This window comes from Diceros bicornis, chromosome 13, assembly GCF_020826845.1.
Source record: "Diceros bicornis minor isolate mBicDic1 chromosome 13, mDicBic1.mat.cur, whole genome shotgun sequence".
Lineage (NCBI taxonomy): Eukaryota > Metazoa > Chordata > Mammalia > Perissodactyla > Rhinocerotidae > Diceros > Diceros bicornis.
Window position 1 is genome coordinate 54,278,684 of NC_080752.1, and position 26,865 is coordinate 54,305,548.

The 26,865-nt window shown below is 40.9% G+C and overlaps 1 protein-coding gene across 12 annotated transcripts in view; it reads left to right on the forward strand.

Annotated features, from left to right (window-relative positions):
* NFYC (nuclear transcription factor Y subunit gamma) overlaps positions 1 to 26,865 on the forward strand; it is a 63,965-nt gene that overhangs the window by 24,158 nt on the left and 12,942 nt on the right. For 11 of the 12 annotated variants that reach the window (XM_058553814.1, XM_058553815.1, XM_058553818.1 and 8 more), the window contains exons 2-5: positions 10,645 to 10,757; positions 18,219 to 18,290; positions 19,672 to 19,785; positions 23,215 to 23,310. In XM_058553814.1, coding sequence (XP_058409797.1) covers positions 10,653 to 10,757; positions 18,219 to 18,290; positions 19,672 to 19,785; positions 23,215 to 23,310 — 387 coding nt within the window. In that variant the 5' untranslated portion in view covers positions 10,645 to 10,652. Of the gene's footprint in view, positions 1 to 1,507; positions 1,578 to 10,644; positions 10,758 to 18,218; positions 18,291 to 19,671; positions 19,786 to 23,214; positions 23,311 to 26,865 lie in introns of those variants that run through there. The other variant, XM_058553822.1, reaches the window with a different exon arrangement.

Sequence of the window (26,865 nt, forward strand, 5' to 3'; positions counted from 1 at the left end):
GCTGGTGGCCCGGGTTCGGATCCTGGCCGCACACTGACGCACTGCTTCTCCGGCCATGCTGAGGCCGCATCCCACATACAGCAACTAGAAGGATGTGCAGCTATGACATACAACTATCTACTGGGGCTTTGGGGGAAAAAAAGGAGGAGGATTGGCAATAGATGTTAGCTCAGAGCCGGTCTTCCTCAGCAAAAAGGAGGATTAGCATGGATGTTAGCTCAGGGCTGATCTTCCTCACACACACAAAAAAAGAAATAATGTGCCTAATAATAATAATAATATGTCACACAAACAAGTCTGAAGAAAGTGAATATGCTAATTGTAGAAATAGATTTTTGTGTGTGTGTGTGTGAGGAAGATCAGCCCTGAGCTAACATCCATGCCAATCCTCCTCTTTTTGCTGAGGAAGACTGGCCCTGAGCTAACATCTGTGCCTATCTTTCTCCACTTTATGTGGGACGCCGCCACAGCATGGCCTGACAAGCGGTGTGTCAGTGCGCCCCTGGGATCTGAACCCGGGCTGCCAGCAGCGGAGCGCGCGCACTTAACCGCTACGCCACGGGGCTGGCCCTAGAAATAAATTTTATTGGGTGCTGGGAATGGTTTCTTGGGGAGAAAAAAATTTAGTGGTCACTTTTGAGTGAATGTGTATATTTAATTTAATTTCTTCTAGTTGCACTGTAAAAGCAAGCTTCTTAACAGTGCTGTTCCCAAAAAACCTTAAAAAGTTGATTTCAATCCATGAGATAGTCTCAAAAAACTCTTGCTTTCAAAACATGTTCAGTGTACTCCAGGATCTTGGATGGGAATGGAAGCAGCCAGAGCTCTCTTCAGAGCTCAAAACACAATCTTTTTCTTGGGTGGTGGGGCCAGGTGGGGTGAGATGTTGCCTAGACTGCAGATCTCCTCTACCCTCCAACATAATAAAATTCCTTCTGCAAGAAAACAGCCACACAGTCCTAGGTTACAGAAGTCTAAGGTGTCCAAGGAGACGTGTTCTAAGAGTTTAAATGGTTTTGAATTAGTCTGGAGGGAAAACCTGCAAAGCTACTGATCATTGACATTTCCAGGGATTTAAATTCAGAGGATTCCTAGTCATTTCCATCTTGAATTCTTTGCTAATTTGGAACTAGGACATTCATTCTAAATTTAATAGTTTAAAGGGCTTTAAAAATTATTTCATGTTTATAAAAGACATGGGAGAAGATTTCTCTCTGTGCGTTTGTTTCCATGCTTCTGAAACTGGATTCTTAGGAAACATGTTAAAAACTAAGTAAGTAGTCTAAATTAGAGAGAGAAGGAAGCAAGTTGGGTTACTTGCTACAGTACTTAAAGGAGATTGGTCTTTGGGCTTGGCACTGTGTCTGAGACTATTCAGGCCAGGGGTAGATGTCTTGTCTAGCTCTGTGCAATGATGGTGATATGCCATCTGGCTTTTGTATGATGCTTGATATTTTTTGAGGCCTTCTAACATATTTTCCCATTTGTGTGCTGCAGTTGCCTATGAGGTGCTGCTGTATGTGAACAGAGGCCCCAAGAAGTTAAGTGATTTGCCCAAGATCATCAACATACAGCAAGTTAGTAGCCAGAGAGCAAGAAGCTCCAGGTCCAATACATTTTCTTTATGTACTTACCTGTACTTTACTGCCCCCCACTGGTCACAGCTGCATATTCATAGGTGCTACTGACTGACCTAGAGATATGCAAAGGGGAAGGATAAATAGAAAAGAAAAAAGAGTGACAGAGTATGGAAGGAGAGACAACAAAGAAATAAGAGAACGATGCTCATATGATAGGAGACAGCTTTGCCATTAGCATCTGCTCTTTTATGATTGCCACAGTGATGTTGGGGGCAAGTGAATAAAAATGATCTTTTGGGTTAAGGATTTGAGTCAGTAATCCAAACAGAGACTGTTCATCTCTCTGAACAGTTATATTGAATATACACATGCCTTAAAACAGTGCAAAAAGTGAGAGTGAACAAGCTATACTAAATCAAGAACAGAATTTTAGAGCTTTTGTATTTCTGACTCCACCATTTACTATATTGTGACCTTTAGCAAGTAACTTAAGATACCCAATCCTCAGCTTTCTTATCTGTCAAATTGGAATAATATTGAAATCTTTATCACTGAGCTGAGTGACGATCAATTGAGGGTAAGGTATGTAACAAGTAGTTTGTAAACTCTAAAGCTCTTAAGTTGGCATCTTTGAAACATTCTTCAGAATCACACTTCTCACCTCTCCTGGGCGTACACAAACACCGGATCCTGCCAGAAGCTGGGCAAGTTGTTGTTGTCAGGGTTTCTGAATCCCAGAAGGCATCCAGTAAGCCAAATGGCTCTTTGTTTTAGGATACAATTTAACTCAGGCTGCAGGCACTATTTCTCTCTCTTGCTCGTGTCAGAATTCTCTTTCAGGCTCAGGGCCTGAAAAACCAGTTACTCACCATTCTTCCTGCAAGAATTTATTTACTCTCATTAGGTTGCAGGGTCAAAGAGATTAACAAATATTTCTGTGCAGCAGAGGAGGCTGGCCTAGCTCACTCCTAATAGAGGCTGAACAGGTGAGGGAGCCATGTAACAGCTGTGTGATCTAGGACCAGCTTCTCAACCTCTGGCACTCAGTTTCCCCATCAGTGAGTGAGTGATAACACTACCTCTGTCATGGAAGGATTCAATGAAATAAAACACTTAACGTGTTTTAGAATGAGGTTCTAAATATTATGTGATCCTTTTTTGGTAAAAGGCCAGATAATATTTTTGGCTTGCGGGTCATATGGTTTCTGTTGTAACACTTCAAATCCACTGTTAACAGCGTGAAAGCAGCCATAGATAATATAAATGAAGGACAGTTGCAGTCTTCTAGTAAAACTTAATTTACAAAAACATGCTGCAGGTCACATTTGTAGGCTGTGGGCTGTAGTTTGTGGGCCCGTGCTTTAGAATACCTCACTAAAATATTTGGTCTTTATTCTCTGTCATACAAAATACTGATAGTGTTTTATTGCTGCCGTAAATGCAGGGATGGTTGAAGTTGAGCATTAACAAAGGAATGAGGAAGAAAGTGTGAAGTAAGATGTTTACATAGCATTTCTATTCTGCAGGAACAGGTTTTAAAATGTTCTGTTCATGCTTTCCTATGAGTTTCATTGCTTATACCAGTTGCTGTGCCTTCATTTTTTTCTAGTTATACTATAGCTGTATTATGATCTAGCACCTATTTAAAAGATTATGTTGTAGTAGATAGCAAACAGAAAAATGTTTTTGTTTTGAAGGAGAAGCGTCTCTGCTGCCAGTTTGAAAATGTGTCCTTATGAGCAGATCTTTAGGGAGAGTAGTGTGCAGCCAGTTCCAACCCTTAGTCTTTTGGGAAGCATGGTTTTTTCCAGTAGGCAGTTTGAAAAGCTGCTTCGTACTTAGCCTCTTGGAGCTAGAGACAGATGCATTCTCAAACGCTGAACTTGGCATTAATCAGGGCTGGAGAAAGGGGTCTCCATCTCCAGTAAGGCTACATTATTCATTCTTATAGTAGTGGGTACTGTGTAATAGCCTGCCAGTATGATCGTTTGGTATCCAGTTATGTAAGGGTTAAGAACCTAAGTAGTAAGGTTTCTGGCACTAAGCTTAGTGCTTTCTTGCTTAAGAAGAAACCTTAGATGAGCTTAAATAAAGACTGTTGAACTCTCTTTTCTCTGTAGTCACCCTGCTTTTCCCTTGTATCCATTCATTTATTGCATCCTCAAGTAGTGAATGTAGGCCTTCCATACCAGACCACCCCTTTGGCATATGTGTTCAGTGTACATCACTCCTGGAATGACTTAGTCGAGTGACTGGCCCAAGGCCAGCAGTGAATAGGCAACAGACCAGTTCTCAAACATGGGTCTTTTAATTTCCAGAGCAGTGTTATATTTCTCCTTTTGAAATTGTCAATTTGAGATTGGTTTTATTGTGGAGAACATATGCCTCCTCAAGGCTTCAAATGATTTTAGCCATCGTGATTGATAATAGCATATGTCCTTAGGTCCATCTGCACAAACATAAGAACCAAATTGTCTGTTGGTGGAATTGTTTTGTTTTGAAAATCTCAGTTCTCCAATGTAGTTTTCACTTTTCTTTGTAGTTTGGAAGAATATCTAAAATAGCAAGCACAAATTAGCTTAAATTCTATCCCTTCTTCTTATCTATTTATTCATATTAATATTTTCTTTCTCTTTATCTCTCACTCACTATTTGAAATATAACATCCCAACAGTTTTAGCCAATTCAAATAAAGAAACCTGTAACTAACTTCAGTGAATACCTGAGTAGTACTGGAACATAAAATGCAGGTGATAGGGCTGCCAATTGGGCAAAATAAAAAACATGTCATCTAATGACAAAGGAAGACATGATCAAAATGCAAGTCAAAAGAGGGAGTAAAGAAGCTGCGTGCTTTGAACGTAGGGCGATACTTGTTGATATATGTGAAGTTGGAGACAGACAGGAATGACTGGGAACACGCACAGCATGAAAGGCCTAAAGGCTGCAGGTTGGATTGGGGGCCATTAAGGGGAAAGACGGTTGATACCAATGTTTAGATTTGTTTTTCAGTCAAAACTGGGCTAAGAGATATTTGCTCGCATTTGACTATAAGCATTATTTTTAGGTAAAACTTGACTGCCTCGGATGGGTCCACTCTAGTACTTTATTTTTTATTTTTTTTCCCCCCAAAGCCCCAGTAGATAGTCATATGTCATAGATGCACATCCTTCTAGTTGCTGTACGTGGGATGCGGCCTCAGCATTGCCGGAGAAGCGGTGCGTCGGTGCGCGCCCGGGATCCGAACCCGGGCCACCAGCAGCGGAGCGCGCGCACTTAACCGCTAAGCCACGGGGCCAGCCCCGCTCTAGTACTTTAATAGGAAGCAGCATTGGTCAACAATTTGGCTTCATTTTAGGGGAGCTTCCTGTGGTCTTTTTTCCTTGCACAGTTGTTGTGATGTTAGGGTTTTAGATATTATCTCCTGACAACATCTGTTTGGTTTTAGTTACTTCAACAAGCTATATTGTGGGTTTAGGCGTATTATAAAGGACTTTCGTAGAGAGAATGGGGTATACACCAAGAAATAGAGAACGGAAGCCTAAAGGTACAGAGTTTTAGAAACTAGGGAATATTGTAGCAAAGCCTTATATTTCTTTGCATTTTATGAGTTTGATCATTTTGATACATCCTGTTCCATGTCCAGGCATATCATTATGGGAGGATTTGGCAAGCATGGTACCTGGTCAAAAGCAAGAGCTTGAAAGATTTCTAAGACAATCTTAAGAGCACTCTGCTTCTGGGATGTTTTGAAACCTGCTTAGGTCCCTTTTTCCTTCTTCAAGAATGATAAAGAGTACTTGCATATTAGAGTGACGGCTAGATTGTCCACCTCTGAGTGATCTGATTGAATCATCTCATTTCCTCCATGGTTTTCTCCTTATCTTCCTGTGAATGGATGGCCAAACAGAGGTGTTTGCCCTTCTCCTCCTCCTGCTTACCTATTGTCATTAATTTTTCAAACATTTCTAATCTATCTAAGATTCTGACTTTCAAAAGATTTACATTTGGTGAGGCCGGCCTGGTGGCATAGTGGTTAAGTTTAACAAGCTCCACTTCAGCAGCCTAAGGTTCACAGGTTCGGATCCCAGGCGCGGACCTACACTACTCATCAAAGCCATGCTGTGGCAGCAACCCACATACAAAATAGAGGAAGACTGGCACAGATGTTAGCTCAGGGCCACTCTTCCTCAAGCAAAAAAGAGGAGGATTGGCAACAATTAGTAGCTCAGGGCCAGTCTTCCTCACACACACACACACACACACACACACACACACACACAAATTTGCATTTCGGAATGGTACGCACCCATGTTTCCAGCCTTCCAGTCTGCCTTGCAACTTTCAGGACCTTCCTGTGTGTGTGTCTTACTATCATGCCCTTTTATCTTAAATTCACTTCAGTAAGTCAAGTGGATTTCTGATTGTAGTCCTTTTTACTTTAAAGGCCCAGAGAGAACCTCATTTATTCTGAGCTTCCCAGAATAGTTTGTATAACCACTTTCTTTGGTGGTTCAAACAATCCCAATAAGTCTGTTTCAGAGCCAAGCTTTCCATGAGGCCTCTTTTTCTCAGAAAGGCCATACCTAGCAACTCTTCTTCATTCAGGAGTAATTACTTATCAGACTGTGTGCTAGATGCTGTCAGGATCCAGAGATGAATCATACTCAGGTCCTACCCATGAGGAGCTTGTAAACCAGAAGGGGAAATATGATAAGACAAACACATAAATTATGATCATACAAGGTAATGTAGGTGGGGGCAGAAAGAGGTACAGATCAAGGGCTCTGAAAGTTCACAGGAAGGAGTGATCACTTCCAGATGGGGATATTTAGAGATGACTAGTGGAGAGATGGCAATTGAGTTGAGCATTGGAGAAGCTGCCTTTTCATGATAGACTTTGATTCTTCCCTTTCTAACTTTGGAAAGCAAACTGTACTTTTTGTTTGTTTGTTTGAGGAAGATTAGCCCTGACCTAACATCTGTGCCCGTCGTCTTCTGTTTTGCATGTGGGTCACCACCGTAGTGTGGCCTTACAAGTGGTGTAGGTCTGCACCCAGGATCTGAACCTACGAACCCGGGCTGCTGAAGCGGAGCATGCAGAACTTGAACCACTCGGCCACAGAGGTGGCCCCTGTAAACTGTTTTTAAAACCAAATAAATTAATGGATATTGGGAGTTGAGATTACTTCCAGCAACAGCCATTCAATACTTCATCTGATCCTTAAGTCTTTATTAAATAGTTAAATAGGCAGTCTTATTCAAGTATTTATAAAATAATTAATGAACATGAATGATAAATCTGTTATTAATAATGAATTAAATCTGGGAAATTCTATATTGCATTTTTCATAAGAATGATCTAAGCTAATGTGGCTTGGTCTTAAGGCAGTTTTGTCCTTGTCAACTGTATATAAATAGCTTCATCCTGTGATAGAGATAGCAAGTTAACATGGAATAAAAAGGATCCTGGAATTACAAATCTCTTTCTTTCTTTTAAATGCATCCCTTCTCTCATCACCCTGGAAGATGAACCTGGCATATTTTCCATGGGCTGTAGATGTTATAAATAGGTTACTTCTGTAGCAAAATCAAATCATTTGCAATTAATGTATTAAATATTAAAATAAGTGATAAGATAAGTAAGGTTACTTTATTTTTTTAACATGTTGAGGTGTTTGGTGAGCAAAATTTGTTTGTGTTTATGATTAGGTTTTATTCTTTTAATGTTGTACCTTAGAAAATACTGAGAACATAAAATTTGTTGCTTGAGATTCGGTCTCATTTTTAAAGCCCCGTGTAAAGACTGGATCTGCTTTAAGGAAAGCCTTTTGAATAAAAATACTCATCTTTTCTAGGAGTTTACAGTAACAATTTATTTTCTCCCAAGAGGAAATTAAAAGAATTAGCTACTAATCATCATCATCTCTGTGCAAAGATGCTAGAAAACATGCTCCAAACCTTTTTCTCTTTTTCCTCATGAGAGGATCTTCTGTCCCTGATGAGGAGACTACCTTTGTTTTTTGAAGTCGGGAATTTATAAAAACAGGTTTCTGGATGGAGAAATCTTAAAAGCTAACTTTAAAGCCAAAGCTCAGGGCTGGCCCGGTGGCTTAGCAGTTGGGTGCGTGCGCTCTGCTACTGGCAGCCCGGGTTTGGGTCCCGGGCGCGCACCGACGCACCGCTTCTCCGGCCATGCTGAGGCTGCGTCCCACATAACAGCAACTAGGAGGATGTGCAGCTATGACATACAACTATCTACTAGGGCTTTGGGGGGAAAAAAAAAAGGGAGGAAGATTGGCAATAGATGTTAGCTCAGGGCCAGTCTTCCTCAGCAAAAAGAGGAGGATTAGCACAGATGTTAGCTCAGGGCTGATCTTCCTCACACACACACACACACACACACACACACACAAAAAGCCAAAGCTCAAATGGAACTTTGTTTGTAAATTCAACTTAATATAAAGAAGAACCATCAGAGCTGTCCAAAGATGGAAAAGAATGCCTTACCAGTAAGCCAGTTTCCCAGAACTGGAGAGGGAGGCTCCATGTTTAAGCTAAATGTGACCACTTAAGGTCAGACTGAGGAGGTTGGGCAGAGGGTGAAGTAGAGTTGTATCTTTTAGAGGGGTAGGCCTGGGTGGCTCTTAATGTCTTTTTTAGTCCTGAACTTATATGATGCAGTAAAATATAAAGGACATTACTACTGACTTATGTTTTTTGCCATTATCCATTTGTGATTTTCTGGTTCAGATGGGCCTCTCAAGTTACAAACTTAACCTTTAGTACATTTTGAGTTCCAGAAAGATTTGTTAACTTCTGTTTTGTACTCAACCCCCACTCCAACAGTGTGTGGCTCTGAGCCAGCCAAAGATTCATTCATGATCTATTGACAGCACAGATGTTTGGGAACTGATTGTGCCAGCACATCCTTAGTTGGGGCAATTCGAAATTTAAGAGCAGACTGTACACAGACTGTTTTAAAAGTGCTTCTTAAATCTTGCACCTTTTAATGTTTGTGGGAAGAGATCAGAGGACAACCAAAACTTGCTACCAACTTTCTGAATCGCACAGACCTTTGCACTCAGAGTAAACCTACCCATTATTAGCAAGTATCCAAAGATAGCACACTGGCAATTGTGCATCTTCTTTCTTTGACCGTAGCAGTTGTTATGCCAGATTTTGCTAAGATCAGGCCTGTCTGTGGATCCATCCAATAAAAGGTCAGATTTTAAAGTTTTTGATGATTATTTTCATTTCTAGAAAGATTTTTTTTTTTATTTAACTCACTCTCTTCATTGTCATGGGTACCTCGTAAGAATCTATTAATAAAAATAGTTAAACTTCTCTAGATTACCTCAATTTCTTTGTTCTTGGTACATCTAAGAGAATAGTGTATAGGCCATGTGCATATGGTAATAAGTGAAAATGTCATGGGAGGTGAGTTGAGGGGACCTTTCTTGGTTATTTAGGACAAAAGATTTTATCTAGTCATTTCCAACTTCAACACATTTCCATTTCAACACTCTTCATTTTAATTCCCTCCAGAAACTCCCAAGATCATATTGCTTCCTAGTACTTAGAGTTCCTGTTGGTGTATAGAGCTGCTTCTAGCCCTCCAGCACCAGAAATTGGCTCTAAACCTTTTCCAATTACATCATCACCCGCTAATGTCATTACACCAGAGTGAACTCTGCTTTGAAGATTGTACTCTTGTTTTCCTTCCATTTCTTTCTTATCATCATTTCCTTTAGAAGGAAAAAGAAAAAAAAATCAGAGACCTCTAGGACAATCCCAGGCAAACATTTAAGAGTGAATCAAACATCCTCACAGTCTAAACCTAGATTTATCAGCCTTCATTCCACTCTGCTGATGGAGTGATCTGCCCGCATGCAGCCACATGAAGCCTGGAAAGTAACACATTTGGTCATGTGACACTTGGCTTTGGTGCTTTTCTTTCAGGCCTTCAGAATTAGTTCTTAATGACTTACGTAGCTCTCCACCAGCATCCATTGAAACCTTTTCAAATAATTGCCCAGACTAGAAATTCTTAGGACATCCTTAAATTTCTCATTCTTTGCGTTTAGTTAAACTGTTCCTTGCATTTAAGTATTTGCCAGATAAGCATTTAAGCCATCTGGAGTTTTTTACTTTTCCCATGTAAATCTTTTAAGACATTACAATATTATATACAGTTATAGCTGATGTGGGGATCCTTATTCATCTTACCTCCCCCATCACAAAGCAGTTGACCAAATGCAGGTCTGACCCTCTTCTCTCTATCCTAAATTTAATTCCCCATGGTTTTTTAATCATCTTTTAAAGCTTCCAGGTGATAGTGTACTTTGTTTGGCTTTGTGCCTAAGAGTAAGGTTCAGGTAAGGAAAGAACTGGGAAGTAGTTTCAATTCAGAGACTTTGTGCCACCCACTCAATTATTGGCCTAGGCTTTAGTGCTTTTGTGTCTTTTGAGGCAGATTAGCTTGAGATGAGAAGGAATAATAATATTATCAGTAGCCCCAAAGAAATGGGGGCACAGTGCCTAAAACAAAAGCATAAACTTAGCACTTATTTTTTCGAGACTTTGGGTTTACATTTCTGTATAGTATTCATCACTGGGGATGCATAATATATCCGCTGCAGGCTATGGCATGGAGTGTGAGAAGCTACATTGAACTTGAAAAAACATTGGAGGGAATGGCCTTGAAAATTATGGACCAGACTAGGGCAACCAAGTACTTTCTTCCACCTTCTATCCCCCCAAGATGAGACATTAAAAGCCCTTGGCTTGATTCACATTAGGATTTCAGTTTGGTTTTCTAGCAATTTTAGATTTTCTAGTTGGAGCTCCTTGATAGTCTCTGTGGTATAAGCTGGAGAGAAGGGATAACTTCCCTTTGTGTGTTTTTGCTAAGATTTAAGTCTGTGTTAAAAACCTCTTCACAATATACCTTCTTGGATTGAAAATTTTAATGAATTAGTAAAAATACCCACAAAGATATAAATAACCTGGGCAAAAAGTCTGGCTTTATTATTTCTAATGTGTCTCATGTATGTGTTTTCAGTTGTCAGAATGTCCACAGAAGGAGGATTTGGTGGTACTAGCAGCAGTGATGCCCAGCAAAGCCTACAGTCCTTCTGGCCTCGAGTCATGGAAGAAATCCGGAATTTAACAGTGGTAAGAAAGAATGAGAAACTCTTAAATAGTATAAAGAGCCATGAGATGAATAACCAAAACTTAGACTAAAACATTTTTAATCTCAAGCACATTTACAAAGGTATAGTTCATTTCCTGACCTTTGGTTGGGAAAATGAAAGTATAATTTACCTTAGGTGAGGTAACTAGAAGGATTTTTTAATATCTTAGTGGCTTTCCTTAGGCATGTGGGTGTGTACTGGACGCTTTGACTTGGAGATAGTTTCATGTGAGGCATATCTTTTAGAGGATACAGAAAAGCAGAGCTCTCATTTGCCTTTAGTAGCTGTGGCTCATTTCTCAGGCCTGTTTTAGTGGCTCTGCCAAATTTCTAGAACCTGATGAAAACTACTGGGCAATTTATTCAACAACAAATCTGTTCTAGGCAGGCAGTCTTTCCAGGTGTTAAAAGATACACTTAGAGTAGGGTTTCTCAAGAGCAGCATTATTGACATTTTGGACCAGATAATTCTTTGTTGTGAGGGATGTCCTGTGCGTTGTAGAATGTTTGGCAGCATCCCTGGCCTTTACTCACTAGATGCCAGTAGCACCCGTCCTCCAGTTGTGACAACCAAAAATGTCTCCAGACATTGACAAATGTCTCCTCGGGGCTAAAATCATCCCCTGGTGAGAACCACTGACTTAGAAGAATCAAATATAACACTGGCCCTTGAGGAGCTTACAATCTGGTAATTACAATGAGAGTCATTTATTCAATAAGTATTTATTAAATATTTACTGAGTTAGGTGCAGTGTTGAGTCTGAAGCAATACAAGTCAAAGTGCTCTGGGAGCACAGAGGACGTAGTGCTTATTCCTCCCTGGTTGAGTTAGGGAGGCTTTAAGGAAAGGGGACATTTCTCTTGGGTCTTGAAATATGGGTAAGCATTCACTAGATGGGGAAGATGGGAGAATATATCTTAGGCAGAGAGAAGGGCATTTGTAAATCATGGAAGCCCAGAGGGGATGGCCTTATGTTTAGAGGAACAGCAAGAAGTTCCGAATGGGCTGGAGGTTACTGTGTGGGTAGTGGGGGTGGGGATAGGAGTAAAGTGGTGTAACAGTTGATAGCAGGAGGTGAGACAGGTTAGAACTGGAATATTTTCAGAGTATAGTGTCATGTCCTTAATGAAGAATGTTCCATTTGGTGTCATCTCAGCAAACACTGAAGGAGCTCTCTGTGTTAGATGTGTCATTCCTGCCCTGAAGGTATTAGCATCCTGGCAGAGCAGACACTGGATTCCTTCCTAATGTAGAACTCATGTTGCAATTTCTTAGAGTTAGCGTGGCCTTTAACCTCTGACGTGCATCTCCTGTGGCTGTCTATGCTGGATACTGTGGATCCAGTAGTGAACCGGACAGACAAGATCATTGCACTCACAGGTCGGGGAGACAGACTATAAACAAATAATGAATGAATAAAATAAACAAAATAACTTCTCATTGTGATATATGCCCACTGACTTCAGGGGTAAAAAACTAATTCATATTCTGGAAGTACCTGTGGGATATCATGTTTGTTTATGTGGGGGATTTTCAGCAGTTGAACTTAATTTGGCCTCTCAGAGTGGCCTGTGTTCACAGGTGGATTTCCACTGAAAAGTCATTGTTTCTCTTCTGCAGCCTAAAGATGGCAGTTCTATACTGCCTCAGATATAAAACAGAAGGGAGGAAAAAATAAAAATAGGAAGTCAAAAGCGAGGTGCTTTTGTCCATATTTTGAAGGGATAGTCTCATGGTTAAGCTGCTCAGGTTTTAGCACTGGAGTCAGCCTGGTGTAGAACTGGTGCCCTGCTGGGGTGTGGTGGGGCTAGACCAGTGCATCAAGTCTGCGCTCCAGGTTGAGTGCAGAACAGAAATCCAGGATCAGCAAGTGGCCAGATAAACTCTGGAGGTTCAAGCTCAGCACTTAACTTTTCTGTGTTTTGTTGAGGTTTGGTTTTTTAAAAAAAATTTTGGTAAAAAAGCAAATGAAATTTACCATATTAACCATGTAAAAATGTACAGTTCAGTGGTGTAAAGTATATTCACATTGTTGTGAAACAGATCTCCAGGGCTTTTTCATTTTGCAGAACTGAAACTCTATCCCCGTTGAACAATAACTACCATTTTCCCCATCTCCCCAGGCCCTGGTAACCAACATTCTACTTTCTGTTTCTATGAATTTGCCTACTGCAAGTACCTCATATAAGTGGAATCATATGGTATTTGTCTTTTTGTGACTGGCTTAGTACACTTAACATAATGCCTTCAGGGTTCATCCATGTTGTAGTGTGTGACAGAATTTCTTTCCTTTTTTTTTTTTTTTTTTTTTTTTTTTTTTTTGTGAGGAGATCAGCCCTGTGCTAACATCCGCCAATCCTCCTCTTTTTTTGCTGAGGAAGACGGCCCTGGGCTAACATCTGTGCCCATCTTCCTCCACTTTATATGGGACGCCGCCACAGCATGGCTTGCCAAGCAGTGCGTCGGTGCGCGCCCAGGATCCGAACCAGCGAACCCCGGGCCGCCGCAGCGGAGCGCGCGCACTTAACCGCTTGCGCCACCGGGCCGGCCCCATTTCTTTCCTTTTTTAATGCTGAATAATATCCCACATACACGTGTATATACCACATGTTGTTTATCCATTCATCTGTCAGTGGCCATTTCTTGGCTATAGTGAATAATGCTGCAGTGAACATGAGCATGGGCTTTGATTTTTATCCTGCTAGGTTTAATTTAAGTTTGCTTGCCAACAAAGCCAAATTGTGCTGTTGACCAACTTCTAGTACCTAGAGAACTAGTCCAAAGTGGATTACTTGGAGGGATTCCGTTTTGGTTTGTTTTGTTAATAAAGAGAAAGAAGAGCAAGGAGGAAAGTTGTCTTGAATCATTCTTCTGTTGATGGCTAACTAAAAGTTTCCTCCCATGTTCCCTTGAAAAAGACTCCTTGACTGCTACCATGGTCTCTCTTACATCAGATGGATGCTTAGAACAACGTTTGGCGTATAATAGGTGCACGATAAATATTGGAATGAATCAGACTCCTCCACTTCAGCTTTAGTGTGAAGTAACATCAGTGCCAAGTTTGAGTGAGAATGCAATCCAGCCAAGTCGGGGTGATCTTTGTCCTTGTAAGACTCTGCCTGTGGCACATGAAGGCATCTCCTTCTCTGGCTGCACCTCTGCTGTGTAACATGACCAGATATTTTAGCATTTAGTCTGTGCTTTCCAGAACTCAGCAGCGCTTATAACCAGATTATGATTCCTCAGATATGTCAGACTCTCTTAGGTTGACATCTCAAAATGTCTAACAGACTTTTTACAATTCAATATGTTCAAACTGTCCAAACATAAATAAATGTTTTTATTATAATAAATAAACATAAATAAAACTTATGAGCATATTCATAAGGTGTTGTGGTCTCTCTAAGACTGAGACAAAGATTGCTCCAAAAACAAGTAATTGAAGTTTGCTAGATGATATATTTATGATGTATTGGAAGCACTGGCCCCAGTCATTTTGGTCTGAGTTCTGCACAAGCAATTTATCTTTCGTCTCAGCTTGGCCATCATGCTTTCCTCACTCTTAAAAGCTCTGTATTTGTCCATAAATCCAGGTGGTGTTCAGCTGGGATTGAACTTGGTTAAAAATCATACCAAAGTGCTTGTACACCAGGATGATTGTGTAAAATACCATATTCCTGCTCAGCAGAGCTCTGGGAACAATAATTAACAGACTTCTTGGCATTGAATTTTACACCTTTAGATCTCTTTCAAAGTGAGGAAGAAAAAGCTGACTTTGTCCTTTTTGGGGGCTGGTGGGGAGGCAGCAATGCTGAATCTTGAAAAGAAAAATGTAATCCTCCCCTAATTTATTCTCTACGTCCCATTCAACCTTCAGTTAGCTGTAATTTAATGCCTAGGTCACTTTCTTTTAATTGCCAGTTACGTCCTCTCATTCTTCAGTGCTTCCAGATTGGATGATGACATTTCTAACATTACAATCAAATCAGATAACCATTTAAACAAGAACTTGGAGGTGAAGGTTGGTGAACTGTTACAAAACAGGTCCTGTGCCGTTTGAGCCCTTCCACTAGAGCAGTGCTTCTCAAACTTGGTCTACGTGAACCACATGAGGATCTTGTTAAAAATATAGATTTTGATTTAGGAGGTTTAGAGTGGAGCTTGAGATTCTGCGTTTCCCTTGCGTTCCCAGGTGATGCCATTACTGGTATAAGGACCTCAGTTTGAGTAGCAAGGCTTTAAAGCGGTGATCCTTAACTCTCGCTGTGGATCATAGTCACCAGGGGAGTTTTCAGAAAACGTGATGCCAGGACACCACCCTCTAGAGTTCCTGATTCAGTTAGTCTGGGGTAGAGCCCAGGCATCTTGTTTTTGAGAAGCTCTCCAGGTGATTCTAACGTGCAGCCAAGGTAGAGAATCAACTGCCTTAGAGAGGGTTAGGATCTTGACTGCTGTAGTGCGTGACGGGGTAGGTCTGGAAAAGATTTCTCATCATTATTTGAAACTCCGGATGTTCTTTAGTGTTGCCCGAGACCCATTGACTTTTCTTTGGCTCCAAACTCTCATTGAGTGAATTGAGACTTCTTGACATTTTACAGTCTCAGGTGGCAGCGTTTGTAGTGTAGTTTGTTGGTTGTGGTTCGGAGCACGAGCATGTTGTGAGAGAGAGTCTGCTCTTCCACCTTGCCGATATCACTCCCAAGAGTAGAAAGAAAAAGTATGCGTCAGTTGTTCCTCCACTTGGGTCAGCGTCAGGAGAAGTGAAATATTATTCACATCAGTTGCATGTTTGCCAGTGTAAGGGGAGCCTTGAATTGAAAGCCAATTTAGTGGACCTCAACCTACTGATAGTGAAGGGGCACCCCTCTCCAGTAAGCTTGTTAGAAACCCTTACATGTGCCTGGACAGCTAGGATGAGATTATAGAAAATTGGACTATTGTCAGCAATAAGGAACCACACACACATCTGAAGATCCACTTTTCACACACCGCCCCTTGAGATCTCAGGGTTTGAGGAGCATGAGAAAGTTTCTCACAAAAGAAAAGCTTGGGGGTGCGGTTTAGAGAAGAGCTTTTTGTAAATTTCTGCCTTATTTTATATCTCTCCAAGGTGGAAATGACATAATTTCTTCATCCTTGACCCTTTCTTGTTGCTTTTGATTAAAGAATAGTCTCACAAAAAATAAATAAATAAATAAATAAAATAAAGAATAGTCTCATAGAAATTCTAACAGTACTGTTTTGCTCTTTCAAGTTGAGGAAGGAGGTCTTTTTATCAGTTTTGGGCTTTGGTTAAGTAATCTCAGAACAGTCTTATGGAAATTACATTAAATAATCAAGCCAAATGAGAGCACACTTGCAAGAGAGCTAAATCTTGTAGTCATAATCTTGTGCTGCGTGTATCATCCTGGGAGGCCTTCCGAAGGCATTATCATCCCTAGCATTCTGTTTGGCATTTCTGTTTAGCATCGTCATTCGTGTGATATACCACACAAGAAGGAAAACCGTGATTGATTTCTGTGGTTAAGTGCTTTTTTTTTAAAATCTCTTTAGGGTCTGGTCCCAATCCAGCATTCCCTTTCCTGCTGCTCAACTCTGTACTAAGGTCATACATCTAAAACTTAAATAGGCCATGTTTTTTATGTCTTTGGGCTTCTGCGCATGCTGTTCCCTCTGTCTGAATAACATTCTCATACTTTTCCGACAAGCAAATTTGTAGCATCCCTTTGACACAGTTCAGATGTCAGCTCCTCTGTGGAACATTTGCTACTCCCCTCACCCACTCCAACCCCCCAGTGCCAGCTGGTTATTTCCTCCTTTATCCCAGTGGGCTTTTACACCCCCATTCTAGTGTAGGACAGAGGATTATACTGTTTGTACGTGACAGTCTCTAACAATTAAACTATACGCTATTCAAAGGTAAGAATAGATTTGCATCTTTCACATAGTAGTAGGTATCATACATTTGCTGTTAGTTGAGTTACATGAATGAGTAAATGAAAGAGGAGGAGAAAAAATAAGAATAGAAAGGATGTGTCCTGCTGTCTCCTTTTGGTGCAATTTTAGTAAACTGGACTTCTAAGCCTCTGCCACTCCAGGGTTAGTGTTAGTAGATGCTTCATGGAAAACGTTGATACTTAATTTGAAAAAGGAAAGATGAAAAATTGGTGTTGGAAGTTTGCAGAGGTGAGTGGTAGCCCAGCAGCTTGTTGGGTCTGAGTGGAGAAACTAGAAGTCTTGGTGTACATTTTGTCCTAGTAGTTGCTCTTCCTTCTGTAGTAATAAAATGGACTCTGGGAAGGCTGGTGATGTTTTTCCAAAATGCTCCACTGCCTTCTTCGACATAGAGTTGAGGTTTTCTGTTGATCTTGGAAAAGAAAGTTCACCTATGTATGTTAATTATACCAAATCTCAAATAATAGCTGTTCCTTTCACAGTGTGATGATGCAAATTCCCAGGTAAGCATATTGGGTTTGGTGAGTCACATTTCAGACCACTTATAGAATCAGTCATTTGACACCTAGTCCCAGTAGGAATTTTGCTGATTTAACTAATCTCTGCCTTTGCACCTTTCTCTTCATTGCAGCTCTGAAACCTAAAATTGATTTTTATTTCTAGAATTGCATCCATCATTGAGCATGTGTTTAAATACCAGTTGTATCCAAACAAAACAAAAAAGAGCTTAAATTGCAAATAATCGAGTAGTGCTGGTCAAGAAGCCCTTTCCTAAATCCTATCCATGGTAAAGTTATGTGGTTTCCCCCCAGCCCAGTCTTGTTTGTTAAGAAAAAAGTTCGTGGGCTGTTCCTAAAAGGCAGCTGATAAATTCACCCTCACGCTTTTTCCATACTCGTCTACCCCCACCCCCAAGGAAATTTTGGAGACAAGGCCTTTGCTGCTGTGATGGGAAAGGAGCGCCTTCCGAATTTCTTGTGTGAGGTTAGTGCAAAGGTCAGAAATAGCCATAGCACACTGGCTGAAGAGAACTGTGTGTTACTAGTCAGGTGCTTCTGACACTGGCCCTGTAGTCCCTGAATAGAAGAAAACACTGGCAACTTAGAGGAATGCCCCTGAGGCAGAAATCTCATTTTAATCTGCATATTACAGACTGGTAAACTTTCTTGGAAAAAAAAAAAAAGACTCTCACAATGCACCTCTATATTGTGCTGGCAAGGAATCTGATATTGTTTGGGGCTACTTTTCATGAGGGCACTGTTAGAAGCCATCATAAGTTTATCCTGAAACCCTTTAATTGTTTGAAGCTCTGCATAGGTTAAGAACAGTTTTGCTCTGGATCTTGTATTTTCTTCATTTCATTTGTACCTCCTTTCCTACCATATTTTCTGAAAGGAAGGACTAAGCCAATCAGAGTGTTTCATGCTGCCTGTCGTGTCGTGTTGATTGTCCCCGCCGTTTATGCACGTCTTGTTACTCGTTTCAGAAAGATTTCCGAGTACAGGAACTCCCACTGGCTCGTATTAAGAAGATTATGAAACTGGATGAAGATGTGAAGGTGAATTAAATTCATTTTTATTATTCATATTGAAGCTAAAATGATGGGTAGGTTATTGCTCATTTCTCTAGAGCTCAAAGTTTAAACAGAAATGAAAATATTATTGTCTGTTGCTTTTTGGTTTGGTTCCTATCTAAAATTAAGTGAGCTAAAATTGAACAGTTTTAATTATCATATGATGCTTCTCTGAAAATTAGAGACATCCTGTTTTCTAGATGTTGAAAAGATGCTGAATGTTTGCTTTTTGAATCACCCAGTTCTTTTCACCATGTGGTATAAACATGTATCATCAAATCAACAGGAAGTGCCATCTTCCTAGCATCGTATTGCCGTCTCTAGTTTGTTGATCTGAGCTCTAAGAAATGTTTGATAACGATATTGCACCTGTTCTAACTTTTCAATCTGTGAGTTGTTTTACACAAATTATTCCTGTGAGGGTTTACTTGGGGGTGGCTGTTGCTACCTAGGATTCCTCCCATTACAACTCTCTCAGGAAAAGAGCAACTCTCTCTCCTTACCACTCAAAATTAAGTCTCTTATATTTGTGTAGAAAGCTAACAGTTCTTAGCAATTTTCCTTTTTATTAGCTCACTTCCTCATGGTAACCCTGTTAGATTTGATAGGATAAGAATTATTTGTTCTATTTTATAGATATGGAAATAGGCACAAAGAGGTTAAAAGTTACTCAGAGTAGGAGAACCAAGATCCCAATTCTCATCTCCTGCTTCCGTAACTCCAGAGCTTTTCCCATGGCTTCCCTACACAGACCACCTCACCAGGGGTTCAGAGCCTTGTTTGACCAAGAGCTTAAACTTTGAAGTCAGACATGGTGAGACAGCTTACATTACTGGAGCACTTACTGTGTGCCAGGCCCTGTGCTGGGTACTTTTACATATATTCTCTCATTTGACTCCCACAGCAACACTGGAAAGTTATCCTTTTTTTCAGTATGTGAAAAATAAAGCCCAAAAGGATGGGAAGCCTGAGATTTTACCTAAATCTGTTGACTCTCAAACTCATTGTCTTTCACTACATTATCTCTCCTTGGATTTGAACCTAAATGCTACCATTTACTGGCTCAATGGCCATGGCAAGTCTTCACCTCTCCTAAACCCTAGTTTCTCTGAAAGGCTATTATGAGAGTAAAAAAGTACATGATAGGTGCTAGATAAGTAAGTATTCTTTCTCCCTCTTCCCTTCTTCTACCTGCTACCTGCTTTGTCCCTACTTTTGGATTTATTTTACTTGGAATCTCTTGAGGCTACCACCTTCTCATTTGCCAACCCTTGCACCGTAGTCTGGTGGTAGGACATGAGGTAAGGGACAAACTGATTTGAATGACTTGCTGGTGATTGACAGGGAGGGCCTACATCTATTGCAGATGATCAGTGCAGAAGCCCCTGTGCTCTTTGCCAAGGCAGCGCAGATTTTTATCACGGAGTTGACTCTTCGAGCCTGGATCCACACTGAGGATAACAAGCGCCGGACTCTACAGGTAATATCGTAGACTTACATCAGGAAAATTGGGCAAGCAGCTGCCTTTGCCTGCTTCTCTTGCATGGCTTTGGACCAAAGATTGTTCTTCCTTAGGCCTCTGTCAAGCTGATGTGTGTAATTGGCATCTTCCTCTACTGTTGGGAAGCAGGCATACTTTATAGCCATGATAGTATTTCCCCACCAAGAATCTTAATTTCCAACTCTCTCATGGTTTTAACAGCTCAGTGACTAAATTCTTCACTTGGTGAGCCCTCACTATAAACACAGGCTTGAGTGTTTATATTTCCAGATGTAAACAGTATCTGGTTGGAAGCCTTGAAAGGCTCCAGGAAAGGACAATCCCAGGAAGAATCAGTCTCACTAACCTCGGTAGCCTTTTTGTTTCTTGTCTGCTTTCCTGGGAAGCCTTTCTTCCTCCTTTTCATTTTCTTTTTATTTTAATTCAGCAAATCAACATTCATATTGTATGAAGACCCCTTGATCGTTGGCTCTAGAGGCCCTGCTCTCAACAGCCAGGCCCTAGCTCTTAGAAGAAAGGTTTCCCAGATGTAAGAGGAAAAGTAAATGACAGATATAAGACAGTGACAGTATTTTAACAACAAAGCCAAGAAAGTAAAGTGTTTTCTTCTCTTGTTTCCTTTTACCTCCAAAACTGAAAATGCATGCATTTATTCATTTATTCTACAAATATTTATTGAACACTCAACAATGTACCAAGCACCATTCTAGGCTCTGGGGATTAATACACAAAACAGACAAAAATCCCCACCCCTGGGAAGCCTACTTTCTGTTGCAGCTAGACACTGAGAACTACTTTATGCTGCCTTGAAGGAAGTCTGTGGATCTAGAGAGATCCAATTAAAGCTACCTTCAAGATCAATTCAGATTAAAAAATAAAATGGGCAGAACACTTGAACGGGCCCTTCGGGGAAAAAGATATCCAAATGACCAATAAGCATATGAAAAGGTGTGCAACATCATTTGTCATGTGGGAAATACAAATTAAAACCGCAATGAGATACTGGTTTACACCCACTAGAATAGCTAAAATAAAAAAGACTGACAATACCGAATGTTGGCGAGGAAGTGGAGTGACTGAAACTCATATACTGTATTGCTGGTCAGAATGTAAAGTGGTAGACATTAAGCACTTTGGAGAACTATTTGGCACTTTCTAGTAGAGTTAAACATATCCCTATTCTATGACCCAGCCATTCCTACTCCTAGGCGTACACCCAAAAGTGTATCAGAACGTTCATAACAACCTTATTTATAATAGCCAAAAACTGGAAACAACTCAAGTATCCATTGAGATGGGAATATATAAACAAGCTGATGTATTCATAAAATGGATTACTACTCAACAATAAAAAGAAACAAGTTATTGATCCATATAACAACATGGATGAATCTCAATAATATGTAAGCAAAGGAAACCAGAGAAAAAAATTACATAGCACGTGATACCATCCAGTATCCCCATCTGTGGTGATAGAAATTAGAGTTGTAGTTGCCTCAGATTAGGGGAGAGGGTAATTGACTGGAAAGGGCTAGAAGGAAACTTTATATTCTTATCTGGATGATAGCTATCTGGATGCCTGTATTTATTAAAATTCATCAAGCTGTGTATTTAAGATTTCTGTATTTTACTGAATATGAGTAATAATTCGGTAAAATATTAGCATTGAAAAAGGCAAAATAAAAATGTTAAAAAGACCAGTTTATGTTAACAAAATCCTGTAGAACACTTTGGTGTATATTTGGAGGTGATTATCATTTCTTTTTCTTTTTTCCCCCTCATTCCATCCACAGATGAGCCATTTAGATAGCTTGAGTAGGTGACATCACCAAGAATGTGATACTATAGTGTACTAATCTTAAATGAGACCTGGCAGCCTGAGGATGTGCCCTGCTTCAGTTGGGAGGGTTTATTATCAAGCTGGTGGTTGGCGAGAAGGGTGGACTGGAGTTTTGCATTTCAGTGGCTTGGGGCCATCACAGAGACAAGAGAAGGAAAAAGCAGAAAATTTCCATCCCCTCCTATTTTATCTGATGAGTCACCCTCTCTTAAGATGTGATATATAGAAGTTGCTAAGGATTTCTGTTAGCATGTTGACTTTTCTCCCTAACGTTTTATTGTGAAAAAATTTAAACATAAGCAGAGTTTACAGTGAACACCTGTTAACCTATCTAGATCCATCTAGATCCTACCGTTAACATTTTACTCATTTTATCTCCATATCTATCTATCCATCAAGTCATCTCTTTTTAAATGTATTTCTTTTTTTTTTTTTATAATTTTATTTATTTATTTTTCCCCCAAAGCCCCAGTAGACAGTTGCACGTCACAGTTGCACATCCTTCCAGCCGCTGCATCTGGGACGCAGCCCCAGCATGGCTGGAGAAGCGGTGCACCGGTGCACGCCCGGGATCCAAACCCGGGCTGCCAGCAGCGGAGTGCATGCACCCAACCGCTAAGCCACGGGGCCGGCCCATTAAATCTATTTCAAGGTTTATTTTCCTCTAAATACTTCAACATGCACATCATTCACTGGATAGAGTTCACTATTTTTTCCTGGTTTTTTGTTTTGCTTAAATATTTTCATACAGTGAAGTACACAGGTCTTAAGTATACATGGTATGTTGGTTTTTAATGTAAAAATCTCTTTATTATTTAAAGAAAGAGAATGTCACTCTTAGAAAGAACCCCATTGGAGCAGGCCTTGGTTTTAGTATCATTAGTCACCTGACTCCTATGTTCTCTACCCACCCCTTCCTCTATTCTAGTAACTTCAGACTTCCAGTATTCATATCACATTAAGCGAGATTTAAACCATGGATTTAACATTGTGATTTTGAATTCCAAAATACAAATCATAGCCTTGTGGGAACTGACATCTATAGATCCAATGACTAGAAACTATTGCAGAAAGTTATTGACTTAGGATTTCAGCTAAGAGATTCAAAACAGATTATAATTACTTTTGAACCAAAGAGGCAAAATATTATTTAGGGCCATAAAAAGGTTATACAATTGAATGATAGCATGACCTTGCTAACCACAGAGGGAGCAGAAACCTGCCAGTTGAGATTGCTAGATTTGTACAGATTGAGCTGAGGGATGATAATTTAACAATCATAGGACCTTCGGACAGGATCCAGCAGAGGCAGTAGTAGTTGGAGGCTCAAATATTCAGTTTGTAGAGCTTGAGATACATGTATCTCTTTTTTGTCGATGTCTGTCCATCAAGTCTGATCATTTGAAGTTTATAAGACTTGGGCTGTGCGTATTTCAGCTGTAGACTGGACCGTGGGTACGTAGTTAGGCTTAGAAGTCTTCGTCTTATTTTACTTGTAACTTGGAGGGTATAAAGCCACGTGAACTAGTTCTCCCCAGGCTAATTTTATACCCTTTTCTTTGTTACAGAGGAATGATATCGCCATGGCAATTACAAAATTTGATCAGTTTGACTTTCTCATCGATATTGTTCCAAGAGATGAACTGAAACCTCCAAAGCGTCAGGTGAGCTGAGAAGGCATTGCTGCTGCTGCAGCCTGAAGAGCACCTTGCATACTGGTGTCAAATATGCTCCTTTTCTTTTCTCAGCACAAGTCATTGGCTATTCCTTTTGCTTCTCTTTCTCTAGACCAGATCCATCCTTAACATCTCCTTCTGTTACTCATTTATGGATACTTTTAACTCAGTGCCTCTGAGGTGGTATTTCAATGAAAAGGGGCTAAATGAAAATTAAAGATTTTAGTTACAAACAGTAAAGTTCATTTTAGTGTTTCCTAGAAAGTCTATGAGAGTTCTTAATCTGGGATGGGAGAACATTTCCAGGGAGTTAACAGATTTTAGATTTTTAAGACATAGCTTATGTGCACAGTGGTGTTTGGAGTGAGTGGACCTGGGTTTTTCTCTTTCTCTAGATTGAAGTTCTCTGTATAGTCCTCTGGCTGCACATTAGAATCACCTGTTAGGGTTTAAAAACTACCAGTGCCCAGGCTCCACCCCTCACCAGCTGAATCAGAATGTGAGGGGGAGGCCCAGGCATCAGTACTTTTTACAGCTCTCCAGATGCTTTTAATGTGCAACCAAATTTGAGAACTACCACTTAAACCGTTTTCTAAGCAATCATGAGAAAGTATGTGAATGTCTGCCTTTCCCTCTCTTCTGCCTGCTCCTCTCCAAAGGTCACATCGATTGTTTTTCAGCACCTTGGGTGCATAAAACTCTTAATTGCAATTGTAATAGACCTCTATCCTGTATATAGCTCATTGTTTTAGGCACACAGGTTGACTCATTAGGTGTAGTCGAGACACCTGAGGAATAGTGGCAGAGTCTGGCAGGAGAAAAGCTGTGCCTTGTACTGCTTGTTTTATTTTGTTAATAAAATTTTAAGTGTTTTTAATGAATTATTTCATTATCTTAGAAACAGAGTCATTCAGTGACAGCCATTCTCCCATGCTGTCTCATATTAATAACCAGTCAGAAAGTATAGGAGAAGTGGGCATCCTAAAGGACATTTGTAATCCTGACCCTGCCTGGGGGCCTTTGTATTAGCAAGCCCTCTCACCTCCTTACTAGAGCAGGGTGCCTCACTGCATCTCCGTTCTTCCTGGGCAGTCTTTGCTACTGTAAACATCCTTGACTGGAAGCTGTAAGGTGTTCAGAGGAGCTTTCAGTCGGATGTTTACAGCGGCAGGCTGCCACGGTCATCCCCGGCTATGCATCGCCTTTGAAACGTTGCAGGTTTGTGCCCAGGGGCTCAATTCCTCCTCTTGGGGTGCTTCCCTCCTCTGAGAAGCCACTACAAGAGCTCAGACCACTTCTCTTCCTTCCAAAACAAATGATACCATACACCTGCTCTCCTTGTTGAAATTGGTTTCAGAAGCCTCCTTTAAAAACAGGGTGGTGAGCTCTGTGACAAAATCAGGTCTTGCTCACGCTCATTATGCTAACTCCTGGTTGTTCTCTGTGGGCTGCCTGCTGAACCAGCTGGCTGGAGAGAAGGGTCATATCCTGTCACTTCCTCCAAAGTCCTCAGTGCTTGGCTCTCTGGTGTCAGAGAGCTCCTTGTTCCATCCTAGCCTGACTCAAAATACTGTGATCCATCTCCTTTTAAAGAGTGTCTAGGTGAAACGGCTCCTTGCTGCCTGGATTCACTTCTTTGTAGGTGTTCACGTCATTGATTGGCATCCTATTCGGGACAGCTGCTGCCTGGCCTTTGAAAGGTTGAGATTGCTGAAAGCTGGTCTGAAATTCTAAGATAGCACTTTTTAATCCTCTGTAGACATGAAGTTTTCCCAAGCTCCAAATTGGCTGGCACTTCCTTAAGTCCTTTGAAAAAGCGCCTACTCTCCAAAACTCATCCTTTCTGAAGGAGGCAGCAGTTCACTCTTGCTACTGAAGCAAATATACTTTTTCCGGTCTGAGGCTGTCTGCATAACGCTGTAGTGATGGCCCTAGGATGTGCTGCTGCTCGTTCTCTCGCATTGTCAGTCTCCACTTCTGAGAAGATTCCAAGAGCAAGTCCTTTGGTTGGGGAGGCCACTGCTGAAGCTAGGCCAGTGCCCCATTCTGGATTAATCCAGTCGTTCAGAGATTGTTTTAGTACTTGGGTGATGTCCCACTGCTGGGGAAAGGAACTAGCCAGAAATATTGAGTTGTGGGTCTAAGGCCCTTGACTTCTCAGAGATGCTTGGGAATTTCTCTTGTTCTTTGGGGAAGCAAATAAAGACTATTCGAAAGCAGAAGGTAGTTGATGCCTGACTTCTATCCAACTAAAGCTATGAGTTGAAAGTTCCTGCCCATTGAAATGTCATTTTCTCTTCACCCATTTCTTTAATTTTATTTATTTATTTATTTTTCCCCCCAAAGCCCCAGTAGATAGTTGTATGTCATAGCTGCACATTCTTCTAGTTGCTATATGTGGGACGCAGCCTCAGCATGGCCAGAGAAGCGGTGCGTCAGTGCGCGGCCCGGGGGATCCGAACCCGGGCCGCCAGCAGTGGAGCGAGCACACTTAACCGCTAAGCCACGGGGCCGGCCCTTCACCCATTTCTTTAAACCAAGCATAATCATTCCCTTGCTAGCTTGACCTCCATTGGCAGAATGAGTCATCATAATGCAGAAGGACCTTAGATGTGTCTCCTTTATTCTAGTGATTTGAGAACAGTCATGCCTTGTCCTCACGACACAAACCTGGGTGCCTCTGCTTGATGCTCAGTGTCCTAGTGACTGGCTACTTCATAAACAATTGAGAGAGTGTAGTAGGCAGCATAGGAGAAGCTCTTTACCTCCTCTAACAGCTGTTGACAAGGGGTATTTTGCTTTTGAAAGGGGTATTTAAAGTTTGCTCTTATCTGACAAAAAGGCCATATTCACTTGCAGATCATCTGCAGTCAGGAATAACTGGAGACTGAACAATCACAGGTCAGGGCAAGGAATGCCTCCCTAGGTCCTGACTTCCTCCAAGTTGGTTCTGAGGGATCTCAGTCCTCTATACCGTCTCATCACCCAAGAGCTTTTTCAAGTTAGGTCTGGACTTGAGTGATTGACGTTTTTTATAAAATGAGGAGAGAGATCTCAGGGGAAAATAAATACATTGAACCTACTCAAGAGCTTTGAAAAGAGCAGTTGGCCTCTGTTTCTTGCCTAAGCAGGATATCAGTATTTTATCCCTGCCACAGCCAAGATCTAGTTGACAGGGTGACCTTTATTTATAATGTTGAGAAGATGGAGTTGAAATGGAGGTGGTGGTGTCACAGTTAAGATGTTTTGGAGACTGAGACCTAGATGAAAATAAAAGGAGACTTCTATATTCTTCTGCCTCAGCATGATCATGTTCAGAGTTCAAACTGTTTGAGTCTGAAGCACAGAATACATTAACCTAGAAAGTTGGTTCCTGTTTGAGAACTAGCTTAGAAACCCAGAATGTTACAAGTGTCTGTTTAGGCTGGTTGGATGGCTATCAGCAAACCTTGTCACGCAGAGACCCACGTTTCTCAGAGGCTAGATGTCAGCAGTCCTAGTTTTAGTATCCTGGGCCCCCAGTCACCAGGCAAGCAAAAGAAT